Source organism: Paralichthys olivaceus, chromosome 16 (genome assembly GCF_024713975.1).
Source record: "Paralichthys olivaceus isolate ysfri-2021 chromosome 16, ASM2471397v2, whole genome shotgun sequence".
Lineage (NCBI taxonomy): Eukaryota > Metazoa > Chordata > Actinopteri > Pleuronectiformes > Paralichthyidae > Paralichthys > Paralichthys olivaceus.
This window is the reverse complement of record NC_091108.1, coordinates 9283786-9306962: the sequence shown is the minus strand read 5'-3', so window position 1 is coordinate 9306962 and position 23177 is coordinate 9283786. Positions and strand designations below refer to the sequence as shown.

The 23177-nt window shown below is 40.3% G+C and overlaps 3 protein-coding genes across 4 annotated transcripts; 2 read left to right on the top strand and 1 right to left on the bottom strand.

Annotated features, from left to right (window-relative positions):
• Window positions 1–887: 887 nt before the first annotated feature.
• opn7a (opsin 7, group member a) lies at window positions 888–6718 on the top strand. The gene is made up of 6 exons (XM_020111631.2): window positions 888–1022; window positions 2047–2134; window positions 2363–2525; window positions 3041–3168; window positions 4110–4444; window positions 5946–6718. Exons 2-6 carry the CDS (start codon window positions 2047–2049, stop codon window positions 6570–6572), a joined length of 1341 nt encoding a protein of 446 aa, XP_019967190.2. The 5' UTR covers window positions 888–1022; the 3' UTR covers window positions 6573–6718.
• Window positions 6719–8981: 2263 nt separating this feature from the next.
• On the bottom strand, window positions 8982–14643 carry ripk1l (receptor (TNFRSF)-interacting serine-threonine kinase 1, like). Its single transcript, XM_020111618.2, has 10 exons — window positions 14483–14643; window positions 12804–12960; window positions 12568–12705; window positions 12246–12477; window positions 11924–12073; window positions 11698–11774; window positions 11480–11555; window positions 10764–11348; window positions 10522–10671; window positions 8982–10018 (listed from the first exon to the last, which is right to left on the bottom strand). Exons 1-10 carry the CDS (start codon window positions 14641–14643, stop codon window positions 9720–9722), a joined length of 2025 nt encoding a protein of 674 aa, XP_019967177.1. The 3' UTR covers window positions 8982–9719.
• On the top strand, window positions 14508–22789 carry dusp22b (dual specificity phosphatase 22b). 2 transcript variants are annotated; one of them, XM_020111648.2, is made up of 8 exons: window positions 14508–14648; window positions 18720–18920; window positions 19312–19345; window positions 19433–19515; window positions 20163–20212; window positions 21316–21390; window positions 22072–22243; window positions 22322–22789. In XM_020111648.2, exons 2-8 carry the CDS (start codon window positions 18900–18902, stop codon window positions 22460–22462), a joined length of 576 nt encoding a protein of 191 aa, XP_019967207.1. In that variant the 5' UTR covers window positions 14508–14648; window positions 18720–18899; the 3' UTR covers window positions 22463–22789. The 2 variants fall into 2 exon arrangements, with proteins under 2 accessions (XP_019967207.1, XP_019967199.1); XM_020111640.2 differs by having other exon boundaries at window positions 18717–18920.
• The last annotated feature ends 388 nt before the right edge of the window (window positions 22790–23177 follow it).

The following is a 23177-nucleotide window of genomic DNA, read 5'->3' as shown; positions in this document are numbered from 1 at the left end:
GAGTCACAGAAAAATGTTAAGGCAAAGGACAAAAAACAGTTTGTGCACACTGTCAAAACATAAATTGACATATTTTTTTTACTGCAAGGCGCTGTAAAAAATAATGATTAAATGTCGAGGGGCTCTCAGCTTAGATTTGGGACTTTATTGTGTTTTGGTTGAAATTAGGGGATATAAGGTGCAAAGGTTGTGACCTGTAGGTTGTGACCTGTAGGGATCTGAACACCCTCCAGTCAGCCCTTTAACCTGCTGCCAATTACAAAACAACAGAAATGTGCGACTGCAACCCAAAAGCTGTGTCCGTTGTTGCTGGCCACATGATCAATAATGTATAGTATAGTGTAGTATCTCTGTATATATATTTGTATATATCTGTATTTTTAATTTTTTCAGAACCAGTTTCATAGTCTCATATGAACACCATCATGAGAAACATCAGGTTTTGGTAGAATCAGTGCCACACGTTCATAATTCAAATGAAATGTGAAAAGCTCTTAAACAGTTTGTGTCAGTTGTGAACAATGACAAGGAAAAAATTGTGAGCATTTATGAATGGGGTGGGGAGTTATGTGTATTAATAGATTTCTAACAAAATGGTACATCGTCATCAACAACAAAAATTATTTTGTCAGAACGAATCCAACCCAAGGGCAGACTTGGAGGCATCTTTGTGTGTGTGTGTGTGTGTGTGTGTGTGTGTGTGTGTGTGTGTGTGTGTGTGTGTGTGTGTGTGTGTGTGTGTGTGTGTGTGTGTGTGTGTAATCGACGTCATTAATTGATCAGAGCAGCTCACAGTTTGTGGGATGTGAATCCCCAGCTCATTATAGTGAAGCCTCCCCCTTCCAATCCGTACATTCAGTCAGTCGAGGAGTCCGAGGTCTGAGGGGAGAGATCGACAGTGGACAGAAGAAGACAGGGTGAGGTGGAAAATCAAATTTGGAAAATTTTCTAGGACCTTAATTGGATCAAGAAAACGTGTCTCAATCAGTCACAGATTCCTGTGGTTCAACACATTCGCAGAGGTAAGAATCTTTTATCTGGTTTATCTGAAATATGGTTTCTCAAGTGAAGAGCAAGCTTGGATGAAGAAGGCTCCTATTGTTCATGTACAAACACAGTTACAGTTGTCAGTGTGCTACTGTTAGTTGCAGATGTTGGAGTTTGGCTCTAAAAAAACCTTATGCAACTGAAGAATTTTAGATGCTTATTATTATTATTCAGGTTAGTGAAAGTGCAGTAATGTAGGACCACAGGAGCAGCACATGTGTTTAAGATGAAGTTTAACTATTATTAAACCACTTGTTCATTGAACCTCATGTCACACATCAATCTCAGTCTGTCCGTCACCGTTGGACTAAAAGCTGATGATGTGATCGCTTGGGCAGCTTCCAGACGTGTGTTAGTTCTTTAGATCACAAAATCATTTTCAAATAGTTCTGAAAAGGTCGATACAATCACAAACTACATTCCCACATCCTCATTAAAGATGTAAACAATTTCTCATTTGAACAAAGCTTTCTACTGACAGTGCTGCATGAAGGTTAGTGGTGTCACTGTACAGTTTACAGAACAGCCAGCAACACGAGAGGTGCAAGTACATGATCTGCAACTATTTAGTGACTTGTAAAACTAGATATCTCCGCCAAGGCCAAACAGTCCCTTTGGATTAAATCAAGCTGCACTAGATTTCACACACTCTAGATATCAGTTCCCTAAATGTGCCTGTGAAAATGTTGAAAAATGCTCTGTCCCGCAATGTTAAAGAAACTGATTCACCCCCTGATTTGGATATGCACCAAAATTGAATGGGTTCTCCCCTGACCCAAACCACATCCTAACACCAAGTTTCATGGTAACGTGTTCAGTTGTTTTTGTGTAATCTCACAAACACACAAAACAACCAACAAACAAAACATTATTCAAGCAGCTAAATAAGGTGTGGTTTGTAGAGCAATCTCCCCTTAATTAACAAGATTAAAACCTTCTACATTAAGAAAAAAAAAAAGTCCTAAAGATTCCTCTTGAAAAACTCTGATCTGTTTTCAGATGGGGCTGTTAAATGAAGATGCAGCGTTCCAGTCCAGTATACCTGTGCCGCTGGATATAACGGTGGCTGTGGTCTACTTTGTTTTTGGTGAGTAAAGTAACCAGGAAGTTAAACACTTTATTGCTCTGCCTCAGATTTCAGTGTTTATCATTATCTATTTAAAAACACAACCTTCACAGTCCGTAAGCTTAACAGTATTAATGATTTGACATAATTATGGATGTCCACTGATACTATAGCAGTATATGATTCTGATCGTTTATGCTGAAAAGCTAAAACCACTTCCCTGACACTTCCCACTCCATTTGCCTGCAGGAGTGTGTTCACTGATTGGCAACAGCACGTTGCTCTATGTGTCCTACAAGAAAAAGCACCTCCTGAAACCTGCTGAGTACTTCATCATCAACCTGGCTGTCAGTGACTTGGGCCTAACTCTGTCCCTTTACCCTATGGCGATATCGTCAAGCTTCTACCACAGGTACCGCCTCCCACTGCAGCGTGAACAGGTAGCAACTCTCTAGAACTCCAGAGAATGTCCGCACAACTGGGTTCGGACTTTCTGCCTCTGAGTTTTCCTTTTACACAACGTGGCAGGAGATTCTCTGTTCAGAAGCACTCACAACACAGAAATCTCCTGAGCCCTTAGATGAGGGGGGGGCACAGCATAGAGGCAGGACATAATGTATTAGTATTAGTATATAATTAAAGGGATCTTGTGTTGACATTGACACTGGGGTCGGCCCTTTTCACCAAAGGCTCTCTTGACATCTTCGTCGAGTACATATATGGCTCTGCTTTTTCATCCTGAGATATTTGTTCAATTTTTGTTTTGTTTTGGAAGACCATGGTTCATTTAAACTGGTTAGCAGTATGATTACCTGCAGGTTCACAGATATGGAGTGTAATGCTCATGCTCTCTCCTCTTTTCCCTCTTTTTCTCACCTTCTCCCTCATCGACCTCCCCCTCTCTTTCTCTTTCTCACACCCACACAGGTGGTTGTATGGGAAAACCGTGTGCTCCATATACGCTTTTTGTGGAATGTTGTTTGGTATCTGCAGTCTGACCACTCTCACCCTGCTGAGCGTGGTGTGCTTTGTGAAAGTATGTTACCCACACTATGGTAAGTGTTCAGAGAAGCTGTTTCCCACTAAAAGGACACAGGATTAACCACCACTCCCAAAAGTGGCTGATTGTTGATTTATCTGTGGAAGAAAACCAAATGCTAATCCCTCTGTGAAGCACTGCACATTAGCCTCTCTTTGATGACTGACAAGTATAGGCGCTGTGCTCGATAAGCATTACTTGTGATGTTGGTTAATGCCGTGAAATTGAGCCGTCTGTTTAACCTCAAGAAAATGTTTTCCCAGACAGTGTCACAAAGGGGTCTATAAACAGAATTCTCAATTAGAAGCTAAAAAAGAACTTATGTAATGTAGATTTTCTTTTGAAATGTAAACCTAGAAAAGTCATTTTTGTATTTATTGCATTATAATATTGTATCTCACTTCCTGGATATTTACAGATCCACTCATTTCATCAGGACTTGCTGATCGTTTTAATTTAGGATAGTGTTATAGGCACTGTTGGAGACATTGTACTGGACCAATGTAATCTTATAGGGCAACTCTAACAATACGGGTTCTGCTATGTTTTCTTGCCTTGATTCTTCCAGCTCTGTTGAGAGGGATCAATATTTCGGTGAGCCTTAAATACTGTATGTCTCATGCAGTAGGCAGAAGGTTTCTACACAGACATATTGGCCATGTAAAGCCGAACTTGTCAAGTACACAAACATCAAGCAGCAGTAGACAAATTGTGAAAAATTATGCAAGGTTTAAACTTCTCTTTCAAGTTCTCTTTTCGTGTTCTTCATGTACCTACTTTCTTCACTGTACACCAGCATAGGCAAAATCCAGGTCTGTGCCATTACCCTTACTGACAATTTGGCCCATCTTCTCCTCTGACAGTGTGCTGTTGCCCTACTTTTGAGTGTGACCATTCAAAAAAACAGACACTTTAAACCACATAAATAGCAAAATATAAACCTTTTTGTTTTTTCAGGAAACAGGTTCAGTTCTGTTCACGGCCATCTGCTGATTGCCTTTGCTTGGGTCTATGCCCTGTTTTTCGCTTGCTGCCCACTGGCCCACTGGGGGGAATATGGACCAGAACCTTATGGCACTGCTTGTTGCATTGACTGGCACCGGTCCAATCAGCACACCATGGCACGCTCCTTCACTGTGGCGCTGTTCATCTTCTGCTACATCCTCCCATGCTGTGTTATTGTAGCATCCTACACAGGCATTCTGGTTACAGTGCAGGCGTCGCGCAAGACCATGGAGCAGCATGCATCGAGGCAAACGCACATGAGCAGCATCCAGGCAATTATTGTTAAGGTAGGAGGAAAATCTGATAAACTTAAATTATCACTTCCATCAGGCCAGAGATTCCATTTGGCCCATGTGCTGTTAATTGCTTTTACATTAAATTCTAAATACTGATGTAGAGATAACTCAATAAACCTTTCAAACTCCACAGGAAGCCGTTGTTGAGACTTAAGTTTCCGGGCTTTGCTTTACCGCTCCTGCTTTTTCCTTCACCGTCTCAATCTCATCATTACTGTGTCTCTGCATAATCACACTCTAAAGGAGAATAATTAATCTACTTGCACCCCTTCAATTACATGGATGCAGGATATAAGCACAGACAAAAACAATGCCACGAAACTCATTTGTGTTTTGAAAGATAATTAAAAGACAGAAGTGGTTAGAAATGTTAAGATGTACAGATAATCTGATGGGGTTTGGGGTTCAGGGGTAAATATCAAAGCAGCTTCCCAGGGACTGGCGTCCTCTGGAGAATTACTCATTCCTGCATACGTTCATGAAATTGGCAGTGACCTCAATAGATGTTCTAGTGCCACAGCTTCTCATTAGAGATCCCATTAGAAATTGGCTCTGGTTGTTCTGTGATGGATGAGAAGCTTGTGATGCCTATGCTGACAAATGGTCATCATCATCTGCTCCTCTCCATAGATGCTCACAAATCATGCTTTACTGTCAATGTAGAATCTGACGGTTAGATACTGGTCAACACCCCAAATTCATTGAGCCATATTAGACAGTTTCCATTTGGAAATTCTTGACCGAGTGAAGCAAACAAGAAAGAATTTGTACAAGTAACAAGGATTGTTAGTGTAGCTAAAACTTGGTACAGCTTATACCTCTGTGCTGTGAAAACCACTTAAACCTGAGTGCACAGATCGCTAAATATCTAAGAATAATTCTCTGTGAAAATGCTGAAAATATTGAAGAAACACTAAAATCCCTGAACTGAATCTGCACCAAGATTTTCCACCAAATTTCATATTTTTCCATCAAGTACTTTTGTTTCCGATCAAACTAACCAACACAAGGTCAGGGGTGAAAACATAACCTCCTGGGTAGACGTAAGAAGCCACAATGTTGGAGTCGGTGCAATGTTCCTTTACTACCATCAACATGGGCACTGTAATTATTTTTGAATCACTCCCACATTGAACATCCCACTGTGAGCACCAAATGTGTATTAATCCTCGGCTGAAAATAGTCCTCAACAAAAACACAATTTACTTGAGTTTGACTGATTCTTGATGAAAGCTATAGATTATTTTTGAAGCCACTTACATGAAAGTGTGTATTCATGATCTACTTTTTAAAATGTACATCTTTAAGAGACTTGTGGTCTTATGGCTGAGAACCTCACACAGGCTGGGAAAGCCAAAGTGAGGCACATACCAACAGACTGGTGTTAGAAAGATTCAGAAAAACACCAGACTTATCCTCTAAATATACTGTTGATCCAAAATATCTATTTTCATAACTTAACTTTTCTCCTCTGTGCTGTCTTTCCCACAAGCTAAGTGTTGCCGTCTGCATCGGCTTCTTTGCGGCATGGAGTCCATATGCCGTGGTGTCCATGTGGGCTGCATTTGGACAAATCGAGAACATCTCTCCTCTGGCATTTGCCATGCCAGCAATGTTTGCCAAGTCCTCCACCATCTACAACCCCATCATCTACCTGACGCTGAGGCCAAACTTCCGCAGGATGATGCACAGGGACGTGGGTACTCTGTGCCATGCCTGTCTGAGAAGCTGCCTCTGCTCCCAGGGCCTTGTAAAGGGCTGCCCTAAGCCTGAGATCAGGGTAAGACTTCGCACAATTCACAGACAGAACAACCAATTTCCCTCGTCTGACTCGGCTGCTCAACCTCCTCTGGTCCACCATTGTGAGAATTGCAAGGATGCTTTCGAGTGCTTTAAACGCTACCCTCAAATGTGTGGTGTCACTAACCCGGCTGCCAATGGAGACTCATCCAAGGATCACGACAAGCCAGTTCTCCAAACACATGAGCAGACGACTCAAAGTGTGTGTCACAAGAAGTCTCTGCTGGCCACCATGTGTGCAAAAAGGACTTCAGAGATGGACAAGCTCCAAATTAATTTAGAGATGGTGCCAGGGCATGCAAAAGTGGCTTGGCCCTGACGTTTCTCTCAATTTACAATGTTTACGGAAGATTTACAGGTTATTTTCATTTCAGGAAATCTTGTGCAGGAATGTGCCATAAGCTCCCAATGTGTCTGGGCAGCAGCCATGTAACTTATTGTGTTTCCTGCTATGTATTTATTGCTATGGAGACATTGCAGCTTTAAGTTAAAAGGTATTTTGTCTGCAACCTCGTCCGCAGCTCACAATCGTTTTGGGTTTGTTAGAGTTGAGAAGTAATATCAACAGGATCTAAATCTCTGCTTTGATAAATATTCTATATAATATTACAATATGTTCTGTTTCCAACATTCCTGGTATCCTCCATCTGGAGATCCTGTACTTCTGTTTTACATTTAGTTTTAATGGCGTCATCCTCTGTTAAATTGCAGTTTACATAGACATGGTGAACTTAAAGTTTGCCTTTCACATATGAAAAACGCAGCAGCAGATTTTCAGAGTCAGACGCATTCACAACTACAGGAAAATGTCTGGAACATTCAGGCGAGGGGTAGTGTCTGGATATAGGAGGACATCATGTATAATTATCCAAATCTCCTCTTTTCTAAGATATTTGTATTCTTTTCACAATCCATGTCTGGAGCAACTGGCTCTGCCATTTGTGTTCTCACATACTGCCTCTCCGGAGAATTTCAGTAGAATGTCCAGAGTTCAGTGGTATTGTCAAACTAAATCTGACATTTTGCTCTCTAACATACTTTTTGCTGTGAAAAACTTGTGGACAGGTCACTGCCAACATCATCTCAGTAAAACCTCACTTCAACTCCAGGGAATCACTGATCCTGATACCAAACAGTTTGCTGGGCATAGTATTTTGGGTTTCGCTTTGTTGAGAAGGGTACAACATACATTTGGTGGAGTACTGAGAGCGCTCTCAGTTCAGAAGCTGGTAACACTACCTTTCCTGTGCCAGCACAGTATTGTTTACACTTGACAAATGCAGGTATATGGTTTCTGGTGCTTGATCAATTATCTATGTACACAACACAACACTGCTGCAGAACACCATTATTATGGCAATATTATACAATATTATGTAATCTATCTACTTGTAGTATTTGAACTTCATGTCATTATTTATAGTTTGTACGAGAAAAAACGGATTTTCTTACATTAACTAACTAATTAACTAATGAAGAAAAACCAACGTAACCTTAAATTATGCAGCTGTAGATAAATTCATTCATCTGTGGAAAAAGTCTAGTTGTGGTTTGTGATTGTTTTGACAACATCCCAGCTATTTGTATTTCATTTGCATCTGCGGATCCCCCGGGCATATATCCTTTTCATTTAATCAAATTAAAATATCGGTGTTTTACCTATTTTAAATGAGCCATTTCTGTTTTATGTCTTGTGTTGCAAAGCGTACTGCTGCTGCTGAACGGAAGCAGTTAATTTGATGTTATCTATCCGTCCACAGGGTGCCATTTTAACAGCATCCTTAAATGGAACAACCTGCTCACGTTTGGATCCCTGAACTTTATCTTTGATGGCACCAAGGGATTTATTTTCTTGGGTTTGGTGAAGAGATTAACAAACTCTCCTGGTTTAAAAAAAATGGCCCTTTGATTTCTAAAGACATATAATCACATCTGTAATCCATTACAATATGATTTTAAAAAGTTAACTACAGTTCAACAGTTTGAGTACACAGGGTACATTTTTTTTAAATTTGCATTCTAAACTAAGTAGGTGTTTAGAATCACATGTAGATTATTTTTTATCTGACAAAAGAATTGATGAAATAATATTTAATCATCCCTTTTGCAATAATTAATAAAAACAAGATATAAATCAGGTTAAGACTGTATTTTACTGGCTGTTAACCAACTCAATCTTGTGGTCAATGTGCAGTGGAGTTATGAAATAGTCTGATATAGCTCATAAATATTCTACTAATTTAGCTGATGACTTAAAAGTGACAGCTCTGTAACCATTTCTATGAATTCAAAAACACAGCATATTAATATCCAGCAACTAATTTGCAAAAGATTACCAACATGATTGAGGGGAAATGCTCAACTTTGAATAATATTCAGCATCAAGCAATTAGGTTTAGTTTAAAATATAAGATACATGAAATGCACATTTGAAGTTTAGGAACATATGCAGTTCATTTAAAATGTTTTTCCAGTGGATCCAGATTTGGTTAAGTCTGTGAAGATATGGATGGGAAAATAGTGTTTATTGTTTTGTCTAGTGTTGTGTAGCGAGCTACATCAACACTGAGGACCAGTACAAATAAAGGCACTGAATTTTATAAAGAAAGGACAAGACGTGATCACAAATCCATTACAAAATGAATGGTTGGTGAGGGAAGTATCTCGTAATCCCAAAATACTTGGCACCATACAGTGTAGCAACTCACTAAAACAAGCAGCTAACAAGTACTTCATGCATACTTTAATCTGACTGACATCTGGGGAAATACATTCATGGCAGCACATAATCTACAGCAGGACTGCCCCCTACTGTAGGCAAGGATTACAACAATAATACACATGGATAACTGGAACACTGCACTGAGAAATCTTTTTCATTTTGTACAATTTGCATTTGTTTATTCAATATTCAGTGATTCAATCAATAGCTGGAAAAAGATTATTACACTGATTATCCCTGGATATGGATTCAATGTTCTATTAAAGCAACAGGAATTGTTTATTCCAGAACACTGTTGCATAGTTTCTGAAAATAAAAAAAATACTTGACAGTATTTATAGTAAAGATTCTTGCTTTGGTTTAATACACGCATGTGACTGGCATTCCAATAAGAAAAACAAGATATTTTTAATTACAAAATGAACACTGATTTTGAAATTCCATGATTAGAAAAGTGATGCCCGGTGTTGATCTCTTAAAGACGAAGCATGGTAGGAAAAGTTTGATGGCGATTGGAAAAGAAAACATGAGCTTTTTAAATCCAACAATAATCAGGTCCAAACAACATTTCATCAAAGCGAGTGACTACTGTACAGTGGTCATTCATTTTAAGAGAATTTCAGTGAGCTCTGTGGTTGTCGGAATAGCTCAAAAACCTTGGTGCATAAAACCAAAAGACTTTTTTTGTTTTTTAGAAAGTCACTTTGAAGGCATGTGGAAAATCTAACAGGTGAAAACAGAAGTTTATGAGATTGGGGAAGACAAACTGCAGATGTCCAGCATTTTCTGCATGACATCCAGCGTTATGTTTCCTGACAGAGCCTGACAAAGCTTCCCAAATGTGCAGCCGATACTTCCCTCCTTCATTTTCCAGCGCTCCAGCATTTGGTGCACAATCTCTGGCAGGCCGTCGCGGGAATAGTCGTGCTCTATGGTCTCTATTTCCACACTGGTCAAACCAAGGTGGCGCGCGTAAAGCTTCCATTTGGATCCAATGTTGCCCCGCAGCAGATCCAGGTGCTCCTCAGTCACAGCATAGTTCTCTAAGTAACAGTAAAACAAATCTGTAACTAGTGATACTACAACAAAATACACAAAATTATTTCAAGCACAAGTTGAAACTAGAAAATACTGTTGTAAACTGGATGAAAAACATTATCTGCACTGCTTCGCTGACCTGCCTCCAAAATTGCACACTGTATTATTAGCCTATCCTGCTTCAATAACAATAACAGCCAGAGCAACAATTAGCAGATAAAAATAATAATAATGATTAATAAATGAGTTGATAATTGCATACCAAACATTAATTTCAGCTTCTTGAATGTGAGGATTTATGCCCTTTTTAAAAAATTATAATGCAAATGTTTTTTTTGAAAATATTAATGACAATTTTTGTCATTTTAGAAAAATAAAATATTGAAATTACCTGTAAACCTGTATTCTAAATAATCACAACAACCATCCAAAGGATGAACATGTGTTTGTTTGCAAACAGGAAACACATCGATCACATCTGCTTTATGAAAAACATGCCATACTTTACCGTATTTCTGAATGCTTTCTTTGATGAGAGAGATGGTCGAGCTTCTAGGAGATGCAGATAATGAACTATTGGTTAGCTCATAATCTCTGATCATCAACACGTTGCTGTTTCCAATCTGAATCCCTCTGGCATTATGAATGAAAATAGACCCTAGAACGAGCACAAAGCAAACACACTTCAACTGTCAAAGGGGGCAGAAGCAGCTGTGAACATGTGAGAAGAGGAAACACCTCATTTTGTACCTGGCTCTTGTGGCAGGAGACGCCCCGGAGCAATGTCCGGAGCAGATGTTTCATTCACTGGGTAAACGGGCCAAGACTCCTGACGGTTAAAGTTGGAATGTGGCTGTTGCTGGTTGTACTGATCTGGTGAGGGAGCGCTGGTGGACATTGGCAATAGGGTTGCAGCAGATTCAGTTGAGTTCATGGACTCGTAGAGACCAGATGTGGGGCGGCACCACATGTCCTGGCTGGTGCTCTGCACTGGCTCAGCTTTAGTCCAGGAATGGACAGAGGACACAGGCTGCTTGTCTTGTTCTGGTTGCATTGCAGTGTGATCTGAAGTGCTGTTGTGGTATGGCAGGAAGGGATTGGAGTTGGTGCGTTGGAAGCAGTTCATAGGGTCTGTCTGGTTTTCATAGTTATAGCTTCCATGTTTGTGGTACAGAAACTCCCGATGAAGTTTCTCACCCAACGCTGAAGTGTTGTTATTTCCCCTGGCGTCGGTCTGAATAGACTCCTCGTGCTGAATGACATGCAGGTCTTCAATACTGGCTTCAACTGGCACAGGTACACTTCTGTCTGAACTCACCAAAGGAGCAGGGCAGTCTGTCAAGTGAGGAGAGAAGTAAACTGATAAAGATGCAGAAGCTTTTCTCAACATCTAGAACATTAAATGTAACACAGTAGGTCAGGGGGGAAATTATATTTAAGTCATCATAATTACCAACAGGGCTCACCTGCAGAAAAACATTCATTGGTCTCTGATAAATATTTCATCTTCTCAACAAGATCATCTGGGCCTTCGTATAAATTCTGCATGAAGAAAATCACATGGAGAATCGTGATATAAAATAAATAGTATGGCGTGTATTTCCAGTTTGAATTCAGTTTATTTTATTTAATGTGCATTTAAGAAAAGATTACCCCATCAAATCCTAGATTTACATATATTTACCTTCAGAAGAAGTAAATCTTCCTCTATATGTGGTTCAAGATTTTCCGCGTAGAAAGGAAGGAAGAAGTCGTAGCCCTCTGCAAGAAAAGAAAAAAAGGGCAAAAGGATGACTAAGAAATCTACATGGTCAAATTAACAAGTTTGATCCTAAATCCTTTAAAAAAGAGTCAATGCTCAAAATGGTCCTCACAAAGATTTATGTACAAGTACACAAACACACAACTACCTTTAAATGTTGGTCGCTGCTGTGGATGGTGATTCCAGCAATCCCTCATGAAGTGAATTATTGCTGCAGGCGTGTCTTCTGGAATAGAATCCTCTGCTGGTCGTTCACCTTTACAAACACACTGGCTGATCTGTTCTTCACTCCTGGCATCTGGACATAAAGACCACACTTTGTTTAATGTTTAATGATGTTTAATCAATGTAGTTGGGGGTTATGAATATGGCTGTTGTACTGTTAAAGCAGTAAATCAGAAGATGAACCAGTGAGCAAAAAAATGTGTTTTGTCATTCGGACTTGAGCCTGTTTTGGGGTCCTTACTCACTTGCATATGGCTCTTCCCCGGTGAGAATGACCCAAACCACGATGGCAAAGCTGTAGACATCAGATTTCTCAGTGGATGCAGTGTGTACACTCGCCAGGTGCTCAGGAGCCATGTAGCTCAGAGTGCCGGCACCTCTTGTCCCAGATGATTGGCTGATACGACTCCTCCTGCGAAACTCCTCCCTTGTGAGTTTGCTCCATGTCCGGCAGGTGGCCAGGCCCATGTCCGCTATCTGGAAAACAGAGAATATACAGATTACCATGTAGATTTCACGCTGTAAAAATGATAAAAGTGCCATTGGCCTATGTGGGTAAAAAGATACCTTAATGTGAAAATCCTTGTCCACTAAAATGTTTTCTGGCTTGATGTCCTTGTGTATGACACGTTTCTCTGTCAGGTACACCATCCCTTCCAAAATCTCTAAAATGATTCTACCTTTGACGGATACTGGTACAGAGACCTGGGGGCAGAGCAAGATTCATGAGTTATTTATAGGTGCAAACTTCAGATGTTAAATTGATTTAATTTGTCACTGTGACAAATTTTAAACCTGCTGACCTTTTGAAGCATGACTAGTAGATTGCCCCTGGGGATGAGTTCCATGACTAGTGAGCAGTCTCTATCCTCCATGATCACACCCAACAACTTGACCACCCGCTCGTGGCTCAGACTTGCCATGATGTTCCCTTCCTCAAGCAGTGACCTCTTACTCTCCCTGGAAAGCATAGCAGATAAAGTGATAACCAGATTATCTGCCAGACATAACTTGCATCATGTTGAGTCTCACAGAGGTTTTAAGAAGGCAGGATTTTCAGATATCAGATGTGTCCACATAAAATTATCCTGTGTACAATAATTTAAACAAGCTCAATCAGTTATGCATGTTCCACTGTTATCCTACTGTTCTGATATCAGCATCGGAAATGCCTCAGATACTCCCGAAGTGATGTCTAGTAGTTTAGCGACAGACAGACTGAAAAATGTCAGCAATTTTCGATTTGATGTGGCCCCCACACTTTCCACATTTTCACTGATTCCTCAGAAACTAATTGATGGATCTTTCTTGAATAAAATCAAATAAAAACAACAGCAAAAAACAGAAAAACTGGAGAGCTCACAGTTCAAAATACATTCTAACAGACCCATAGACAAACATACATAAAATACACAAGCACCCAGTACACCAAGTAACAAAAAGAAAGGATTCACAGAACTCCTGAGACCAATCGGAAAATGCCAGTCAACAATAATGTGGGCATAATGGGGAGAGACAAGGTTAGAAAAGAAAGACAAAACAACTGCCAAAACCAAACACACAAAAAAGGACAGTGATCTTTAATTCCCATTATGAGGCTGCAACAATACTATGAATGGAAACTTTTGAGGGGATGGCCTGTGAATTTAAAACAGTCAATTTACCCAAAGAAGTTGCAGGTGTTGTCCACTGCAACTTTGCACGATTGCTTCTTATTTTGTCATCTTTTGTATTTAATATCTTGTTTTTCGCTCTATGTGCAATGACCTTGACATGTGGTGTAACACAAGAACTGCGCAGTTTAGGATCATTAAAGTGTCTGTCTGACCGTCTGACCATCTGTCTATCTATCTATCTATCTGTCTGTCTATCCATCTATCTGTCTGTCTGTCTATCTATCCATCTATCCGTCTATCTATCTATCTGTCTGTCTATCTATCCATCCATCTATCTGTCTGTCTATCTATCCATCCATCCATCGTCTGCCTATCTATTTGTCTGACTGTCTGTCTTTCTATCCATCATCTATCTATCTGTCTGTCTGTCTGTCTATCCGTCTATCTATCTATCTATCCGTCTGTCTGTCTGTCTGTCTGTCTATCTATCCGTCTGTCTATCTATCTATCTATCTATCTGTCTATCCGTCCATCGTCTTTCTGTCTGTCTATTTATCCATTTAATAATCTGAAAGAGGAACATGGGACCTACACCCAGATGAACTGACGTGCTTTGTCTCTGTTTAAGGGAAGTGCTTGGAAATAGAAAGCGTCTTCAGACCTGGAAATGATGGACTCTTTATGAACACTTGATATTTCTAAACCAACATTCGTATATACAATAATAATAATAATGAGGATAATATTGACAATGAAGTGTTTGTCTACATCCTGTCATCTACTGTAAGTCAGAGTCTGGTGGACACATGATTCCAGTTAGCATTGGGACACAGGGGGGGAATACCCAGCATGCACTGAGGACTCACTCGTTGCGCAGGGAGCCCGTGTACATGGTCTTCAGCACCACCTGGCCCAGGGTCACGTGGTAGCACAGGTACACGTCCCCGAAGCCCCCGTAGTCCAGCGGCTCTCTCCGGATCAGATCCGTCGAGCTCATTTGAAACGAAGGCTGAGGCGCGGTGGCCATCTCTGGTGAGGAGTCACAGTAACACGACAGCGACACACAAACTCACATCAATACACACATCAATACACACATCAATACACACATCAATACACACACTAATACACACACTAATACACACAGTGCGGTGAACACACGAGTCAAATGTTAGAAACCGAGCGAGCGACGCAGCATCACAGTGGAAACACTGGAGAGTTCAGATAAACGCGTCACGGTAAGAAACTTCAGGCGACAACACAAAGTTAAAGTGTCACTAAACCGTCCAGCTGTGACAGTAACAACATACTAAACACCGTAAGTTTTCATTCTTACCACAGATTATTGAACACAGTTGCCAGAGAGGCTGTGGAATCGAACACGAACACTTTAGTTCCAGGAAGTCCTCGTCGTCCTTTCACCGAAGGCTGAAACAGTCCCAACAAGTCGATAACAGAGGGATCAGGACGAGTAGTAGATTTCTGTTGTTGCGGCTGAATAGTTGTAAAAACACATTTGATTGTTGAAATGATTTGATGTCGAGTTGTTTTAATTGTGATCTGAACATTTGACTCAGATTTATTCTGAATGGAACAATCGTGTCTTCTGATTTTGCTGCCTCCCACTGGTGAAGTTAGTTATCACAGATTAAACAAGCTTGCACCACCAAACAGGATCAAAAAGCAGAATAATACAATGGTATGATGGTTAAACTTTGTTTCTGTAGCAATAATCTTTAAAGGTTAGACAGTGTTTTTCAAATTGCATGTATGGAGGCCCTGAAGGGAAATGACAGTCTCAACAAAAAATAGGTAAAGGCAACAACAAAAAGCAAAACACAATGACAAATAGAGAATCACAGTGACAGATCACAAAACACAACAAAAAGCATAAGTGCTGTAGCACATTTTTTATTCACTACATCTGGATTTGTATCTGTATTTGCACATCTGTCATCATTGTGTGATGACATTAAAGGCATTCTATCTGTTTTTCCACATTTCACACACTCATTACTATCCGTACCCTGAACACACCAGATTTTTTTTTCATCAAGACCCCATTCTGTAAAAAATCTACAAAAATGTTGAATGTGAAACATAATTCCTGTGTCCTCCCCTAACAGACAGACTTAACACCAAATGAAAATATACCCTCCTTGGCAGGGGTAATAAAACTCACCCTAACGATTCCACGCTCATGGTTCTGCTGCTTTAACGTTCATCAACTCTGGTTTGGTCAAAATAAACCTTCAATTCAGTGTTGGAAGGATGTGGGTTGTACAGTTATTAAATCACAACTTTTTTAAAATGTTTGTTTGGTGGGTTTGGTGAGAGCTCGCTCTGGTCCTCAATCTTACTTGTCAACAAAAAGGTCTACTCATACAGCTAAACTCATTCCTAAGCCTTATTTCAAAAAAAAAAAGTTCATTGATAAAATATGGTTTATGTGAAACTAGAGTGGGAAACCACCCGAATCGTATTCTCTCACAGTGTGGGCGAAGATCGACATGTAGGCTGACATTTTGAGCAGCCATCTGTGCATTCCTCAGTAAAGCCACAAGAAAGCAGCTTATTAAACTGCAGGGTATTATTTCTCTTGTCTGGACCACATCATGTTGTGTTTCTTTTCTTCTTTTACTATTAGTCACATTTATTGCCAGTAAATTACAGGTAACCCTTTCCTGTCATGACAGATTACTGTGTACTGAGGATAATGCAAACAAATCTATGAGAAACGTACACGTAAACTACTTCCCCTCCACAAATGTAATGCTGTGAAGGATGTTTTTGATAACCTAGATTAAGTGTTCATCTCCATTTTCATAGATGGTGCTTTATTAGTCATATTTTCCTTCAGTTGTAAATTAAATACAACACAGTCATACTTAAAAACAGCTCTTAAATAAGATAAATTAATCACCAAACTAATTTGAGAAGGTCTTGAGTATTCCTAAATGAACCGAATATCAGTATCAGTATTGACTAAAAAAAAACAGCTGATTACATTATTCATCAGTGTAGCAGCCCATGCTATTGGCTGCAGCCGTCAATTCAATTCAATTTGATTTGTATAGCGCCAAATCATAATATACATTATCTCAAGGCACTTTACATTGAAGGTCAAGACCTTAAAATCGTATTAATATAAAGAAACTCAAAAGTTCCCACAATGAGCAAGCACTTTGGTGACTGTGGAGGAAAAACTCCCTCTAGCAGAACCAGGCTCAGTGTGGGGGGTCATCTGCCTCGACCGGTTGGAGTGAGCAAAGAAAAGGGGGAGGAGAGGAGAGATGGGTGGAAAAGAGGGGAGAGAAGAGAGAGTGATAGTGGGGAGGCGGAGGAGGGGGAGAGAGAGAGGAGCGAAAGACTGGGAACACTTGAGCACCATCACCGTCAGCAAAGATGGAGTTAATGGCGTGCTGCGTTAAAACATAAGAGGTACCCTTTCTCCATAGTGACAAAGGAAGTGTCACCAGTGTCCATTTCTCCCCCTGAGCCGTGAGCATCTCAGAGGAGGTTGCCGCCCAGATGCTTCTGTCCGTTGTTGCAGTAAATTGGGGTTTGACAGGTCCCCCAGGCAAGGGTGGTGCAGAGAATTTTTTTTCTCTCCAATGGTGTCAAGTAAATTGATGCTGTGAGGGTGGAGCGGATAGTCATCCACGCTGCAGGGAAAGATTAGACCCTCAGCCAATGGCAAATTTAGCCTCTCCTCCTCATCCCGTCACTGCCACTGGATCAGTTCCTCTGCCTCTGAGATATTATTAATCTTAAAGAGTCACTAAACCCTTAAAGCACTTTTTCAACTGAAAACCAGACCTGGCTCAGACCTGGGGTGAAGTCCCACTTTATTTTGGACAGGGTTGTGACGATTACAAGGCTGGTATAGGACAAACCACTCGACTCTCCACTGCCACCACTGACCCAGTGATAAGGCCACTGTCGGTTGAGCAGCTTCACCTACTCACTCCTACCTGCTGCACAAACAAGTTGTTGGTTTTAATACTTATTTGTGAGAGAAAACAAATAATTTTCTTCTTCAAGATTTCAATATGTTGCATCAATTTCTATTACTTCATGGTCGGCCTTGTATTCTTCATTAACTTTATACTGCACAAACACTGCACATCATTAGGATTTGTGTGATGCACTAGAACAACACAACTTCTATGTGTACAGATGAATGCACTTATTAGTAGCCCACTGTTCACCACCACACAGCACACACGTGGCACACGCTCCGGTGGAATATAATGATGTAAGTGCAAGCCACATGTTTGTGACTCTAATGTCCCAAATGCTCTGCTGAGGAATTTTATTTATACATTTAAAGGTCCAGTGTGTAAGATTTAGGTGAAAGGGAACTATTGGCAGAAATTTAATGTAGAATAATCCTCATGATGTTTTCACTAGTTTGTTTAATCTAAATTGTATGAATTGTAGTTTTCTTTACCCCAGAAAAGACCCTTTATATTTAAATAATTTATATTTACATGGAGGGGACCCTCTCTACAGAGGCCGCCATGTTTTTTACATGAGTCCAGACTGGACAAATAAACACCTTTTGAGTTTTTATGACAAAGGTTACCACAGGTTCTTTTTCATGTTTGGAAGGAGAGGGTGAGGTGAGGGCTGTTTAGCTGCAATTTCAACACTAGATATCACAAAATTCTACACACTGCACCATTAAGTTTCAATTAACTGAGATTACGCTTAGACATAGCTTGTTTTTGGAAACACTGAAACAAATGTTTGTACGTTTTTAATCCTGTGGAGTTGTAAAGTGTGTTGATTTCTTTATATTTCAATATTTTGTTCTTCATTTATTTGTTTAGATGTGGATTTAAGATGAACTAAATCCTTAACATGTGTCTACATGCTGTCTTATACGAGGCTTTCCCACAGGGGCTTGTCTATTTTTGAACTGTTATGTACCCAGTCACAGTTAAGGGTTTAGTATTTGGTGTCACTGGGCCATGGGGCAGTGTATTAATATTCCAGTATCATATCTAACTACAAATCCAAGGTTGGGGGTTTGACCACACCTGTGCCGTAATCCACTGAATCCACGCTATTAAAAGCCGCGCTCTCTCCTTATAGCAGAGAACTACAACTCCCAGCATTCACCACTGGGAGGCTGGATATGCAGCAGTGCTGTGCTCGGCTCGGACGCGGAGCTGCCGCTTTTTGCGGGTCTGAGAAACCGACAAGCTGCCGAACTGAAGCAGGTTAAAAACAACGAGGAGGGTCAGCGTGGGATCTGTCCACACTGGGTCTGTCAGGATGGGTAATGGCATCAACAAGGTATGAGATCCATCTGTTGCATGCGCTGGAATTTACGCACGACTGCTCCAATGTTCCTTCTGCGTAAATATGGAAAGGACAGGCTTGTCACATTCTTAATTAGTTTTTTTATTTTTTTTACAGTTGTCTACTTATTTGTTTGATTCTGTAACTGCAGACTAGTCTTATTCAAAAGAATACATCCTCAACTTGGATTTTCCTACTAAATATTTAACATTAATAATTAGATCATTATTATATTATGTTTTTTACAGTCTCAAAATTTCAAGTTTTTAGTTGAGGCTGTTGTTTCTTGTTGTCACTTATTTTCATGATGTCTTTTCAGTGATGTTTCGACTTGGATCACTGAACTACATCACTGATGTCTGCGTGCTATTCTCTGTCCTTACAGGTGCTGTCTGACTTATACTTGGGAAATTTCAAAGGTTTGTGTTTGTGTATTTCATGCCATTTTGGTTTGGTTCTAAATTTACAGTTGCACATTCTCATGCTCTTTGTTTGTGGTGTTCCAGATGCAAGAGACCGAGAACAGTTAGCCAGGAACAACATCACACATATCCTGTCCATCCATGACAGCGCAGCTCCAATCCTCCAGGTGAGAAACTCTCCGTCTCATCTCCGCTCTCTGCCCTTCAGTTTGTCATTCAATTTTAAGCAGCAAGCAAATTTGGCCAAACATGTTTGATACAATTGGCTGAGACCCTCCTCTGTGTATTAGTCCAGTGCACATGATTTGAGCACAGACACAGTTCCATGAACCGGTCTGTCAGGTTGTTCAGGAAGAAGCAGGCTGATGCTCACTGATATTGCTGCTTCATGAACAAACAGTTTGTCAGTCCCGAGTGAGAAAACAATGAGCAGGGGCGTTCCTTCCTTGTGTGATACTGGGGAGTATCATGAAAAATGCCAGTCAACACCAGTTGGTGTGGACAGTGAGCTGAGTTGTGTGTGGGTTTGAGAGTAGGCGTGTGTTTTTTTCTTTCCTCAGCCAAGGTGGATTGTTCTGTCTCACTTCATTATTATTATTTCTCTGGGTTATTGATTTTGATGTGAAGTTTCACCACAGATACTGTTCTCGGTTTTGTGGTTAAAAATAGGAGAATATGTGGAAGTGTTTCTGCAGGTCACTTTAACATTGCCTGAAACCTTGAGAGCACTGTTATGAAACCAGTTCTTTGTATTGATTTGATTTGTTCAATGCAAGTGGCTGCCACCAGGTAACTAATATGCTTTGTCCCTTAGGAGATGACCTATCTCTGCATTTCAGCAGCTGACCTGCCCACACAAAACCTGTAAGTACCAAAATGTCCAGCACAGCAGCTACAGCCAGAAAACAATGAAGCGCTTAGCCAGAGAGAGAGAGAGTACGGCATCCATACGACGCTGCACTGCGTGGGTGTCTGAGGTTCATTTTCTTCCAGCCAATGTGTAAATGATATGCTTTCACAAGCTCAACATTTTGATGTGAAATTATTCTCTGCATAGACCACAGCAACACCACTGGATTAGGCTCTGTGTTTTTTTTATTGATGTGACCCATTACATGAACACACTGTTCCCCTGTTGTTAAACATGAAAAAGGAGGAATGATGAATAAAGGGTCAATAGCTGGTTGGTTAGACATGTGTGCATAATACACACACACACACACACACACACACACACTCTCACACACATTTACATTAAGCAGGAAGTCTTACAACTTAGTTCTGTAGTTTTATCACTATGGTTTGTGCTGTACCTCTATTAATACACACACAACCCCATTCACACAGTCACTCTCTTATATATTAACACACATCTGTATAATCACACACACACCACACTCACTCACTCACACACACACACACACACACACACACACACACACACACACACACACACACACACAGTCTCGATCACCTCATACATAGGTTCAGAGTTGGTAGTGTTTAAAGTTTGCTATGTGAAATATGACACCTCTCTCAAACTTGAATGGAACAAACCCTTATCCTGATCCATCCAGGATGAGAAATGAAAGAGTCTGACAAGTCAGTTTCAAAAACATACACACACCATCAGGGTTGGGTATCGTTATGTTTTTTTTCCCCAATTGTGGTATTAAATTGAATGTGCACAAAATGATGTTGGACGATAATAAGGGCTTTTTTAAATTGTTTAGTGAAGTTGGAATTTGGAATTTTACACAATAACTTAAACATTTAAAGTATACTCAACCTAAATATACAAATAAAAATAAGGCAAAACTAATTTACATAGAAAATGACCTCACTACAATAATTTAACCCTGATAACAGTTTCAGTTCTGAACAAAAAGTTATCTTACTGTTGCTGCTCGCCAAATGGTTTAATGTGTTCATTAACGACTTTAACTAGTGTTTTTTATGCTCCACAGGAATCAGCACTTTAAGCAAAGTATAATGTTCATGCACGAGTCTCGCCTCAAAGGAGAGGGCTGCCTTGTTCATTGGTGAGAGCAAGATCGCCTGTTGTGTCTTTACCTGGAAGTAAGAATCCTGTTTCAGTCACACAGGCTATTGAAACAAGAGCTGAGACCTCCTCTAGATTTCCTCAATCTATCTTATGGTTTAATCATAGTCATGTTGGATATTTAGGTATGTACAGTGTTCATCTAGAGCTGAAAATGACTGAGATCTACTAAGTATACGCGTGAACCCATGTGGAACTGCTGCACAGAAGAAATTCAATGATAAGCAAAGGGCTATTCTTGAACTTCCCAAAACCAAGTACAGTGACACCTGAGGCTCTTCTCTCAGAAAAACAGAGAACAAACACGCTGCCAGTCAGTCGGCTGTTTTTTTGCATTCACTGTTTAAATAGTCATCATGGATCATGATTATTTATTTGCTTTAAAACTTAAATACATTCTACATCCTGGAACATAATTTGCGCCTGAATGGCATTGAGTAGATTTTTATCAGCAACGGTGCTAAAGAGAAAAAATGTCCATGATCCCACGTTGCTTTACGATGCTATCAATCTAATTTAATGTCATTATTGAGTGACCCCCAGAGGCCAAAGATTCATATTGTTTATTTAATTTGAAAACACTCCACAGTCATATCTAAAATCTTTGGTTAAAAAGCATGTTTCATTTCCTGCAATTCACTTTTCATTCCTCTTGGTGAAGTTTGGCAGGTGTGTCCCGCAGTGTCACCCTGGTGATAGCTTACATCATGACAGTGACAGGCCTGGGCTGGCAGGAGGCGCTGGCTGCCGTGAGGGTGGTCCGACCATGTGCCGGCCCCAACTTGGGTTTTCAGCGCCAGCTCCAGGAGTTTGAAGCTACTCAGGCTGTTGAGGTCAGTGCTGAGATTCGATTGCAGGAAAACAGAGTAGGAGAGAAGGTCTTAGCTGTTTGTCTTTTTCTTTTATTGTAGTTCAGAGAGTGGCTACGGGACGAATATAAGGACAACCCCTTCAATGATGAGGCCGACATACGTGACTTGCTTGCTAGAGTGTCCAAAGTCAATGGCGAAGCGTTGAACCAAAAGGTATCTACCCCACCTGGAGGTATCTGACCAGAGATGTTCATGAGATCTTTAGTAGCTGAGTCTGGAGGGTTACACCACTGTGATGCTCCAGTATTCTGGACTTGTCTGGAACCTGGAAGTCTAACATGCTTTTGGATTGAACTACTGTCAGGATGTTTAATGCTGCTGGAACTATCCTCTTAATGGACATAAACACTGGACCACACCTGGACATTTATGAAACAGCATATATAATTCTTTGTTTAGCATTAGTTGATGTTTTTGTTTAGTTTTTTTCTAATTTATAACTGTTAACTGTGTTGTGTGGACCTCATCATTATGATTGTGAACAGTGAAATAAAATGAGTAAAGGGATGTGTTTTGTGAGTTTCTCAGTCAGTGGGCTCTCATATAAAAGGTGATAAGACACGTTCTGCGCTATGTTTACATCTCTGTTTCCTGGTTCTCTTCCTGTTTGTCGGATGTGCAAGAGAGGTCATGCATGGTGGCAACAAAAACACCGAGACCGTGTTCTTTTCTCACTCCTGTTCAAATGTCTTTAGAAAATATAAAGCAATGCAATTTTATCTCACTGTGCTGAGATATTATATACAATGTTCTTATGAACACTATAGATCACTGGATTTGTGCATAGATAGCCACTGGAGGGCAGTAATACCAACAAAATAATATACAGTATGTTCTAAACTCAATAATGAACAACCTCTTTTGGCTTTAGTTCCTTATCACTCATCAAAGCATT

Coding starts and splice junctions, on each gene's coding strand:
- opn7a (XM_020111631.2), top strand. CDS start 2,047: ATGGGGCTGTTAAATGAAGATGCAGCGTTCCAGTCCAGTATACCTGTG. Junction 2,526..3,040: donor TCGTCAAGCTTCTACCACAG/GTACCGCCTCCC, acceptor ACACCCACACAG/GTGGTTGTATGGGAAAACCG. Junction 3,169..4,109: donor AGTATGTTACCCACACTATG/GTAAGTGTTCAG, acceptor TTGTTTTTTCAG/GAAACAGGTTCAGTTCTGTT.
- ripk1l (XM_020111618.2), bottom strand. CDS start 14,643: ATGGCCACCGCGCCTCAGCCTTCGTTTCAAATGAGCTCGACGGATCTG. Junction 12,478..12,567: donor ACAAGGATTTTCACATTAAG/GTATCTTTTTAC, acceptor TCTGTTTTCCAG/ATAGCGGACATGGGCCTGGC. Junction 10,672..10,763: donor TCTCCTGCCACAAGAGCCAG/GTACAAAATGAG, acceptor TGCTCGTTCTAG/GGTCTATTTTCATTCATAAT.
- dusp22b (XM_020111648.2), top strand. CDS start 18,900: ATGGGTAATGGCATCAACAAG. Junction 20,213..21,315: donor GACCTGCCCACACAAAACCT/GTAAGTACCAAA, acceptor TATGCTCCACAG/GAATCAGCACTTTAAGCAAA. Junction 22,244..22,321: donor AAGCTACTCAGGCTGTTGAG/GTCAGTGCTGAG, acceptor CTTTTATTGTAG/TTCAGAGAGTGGCTACGGGA.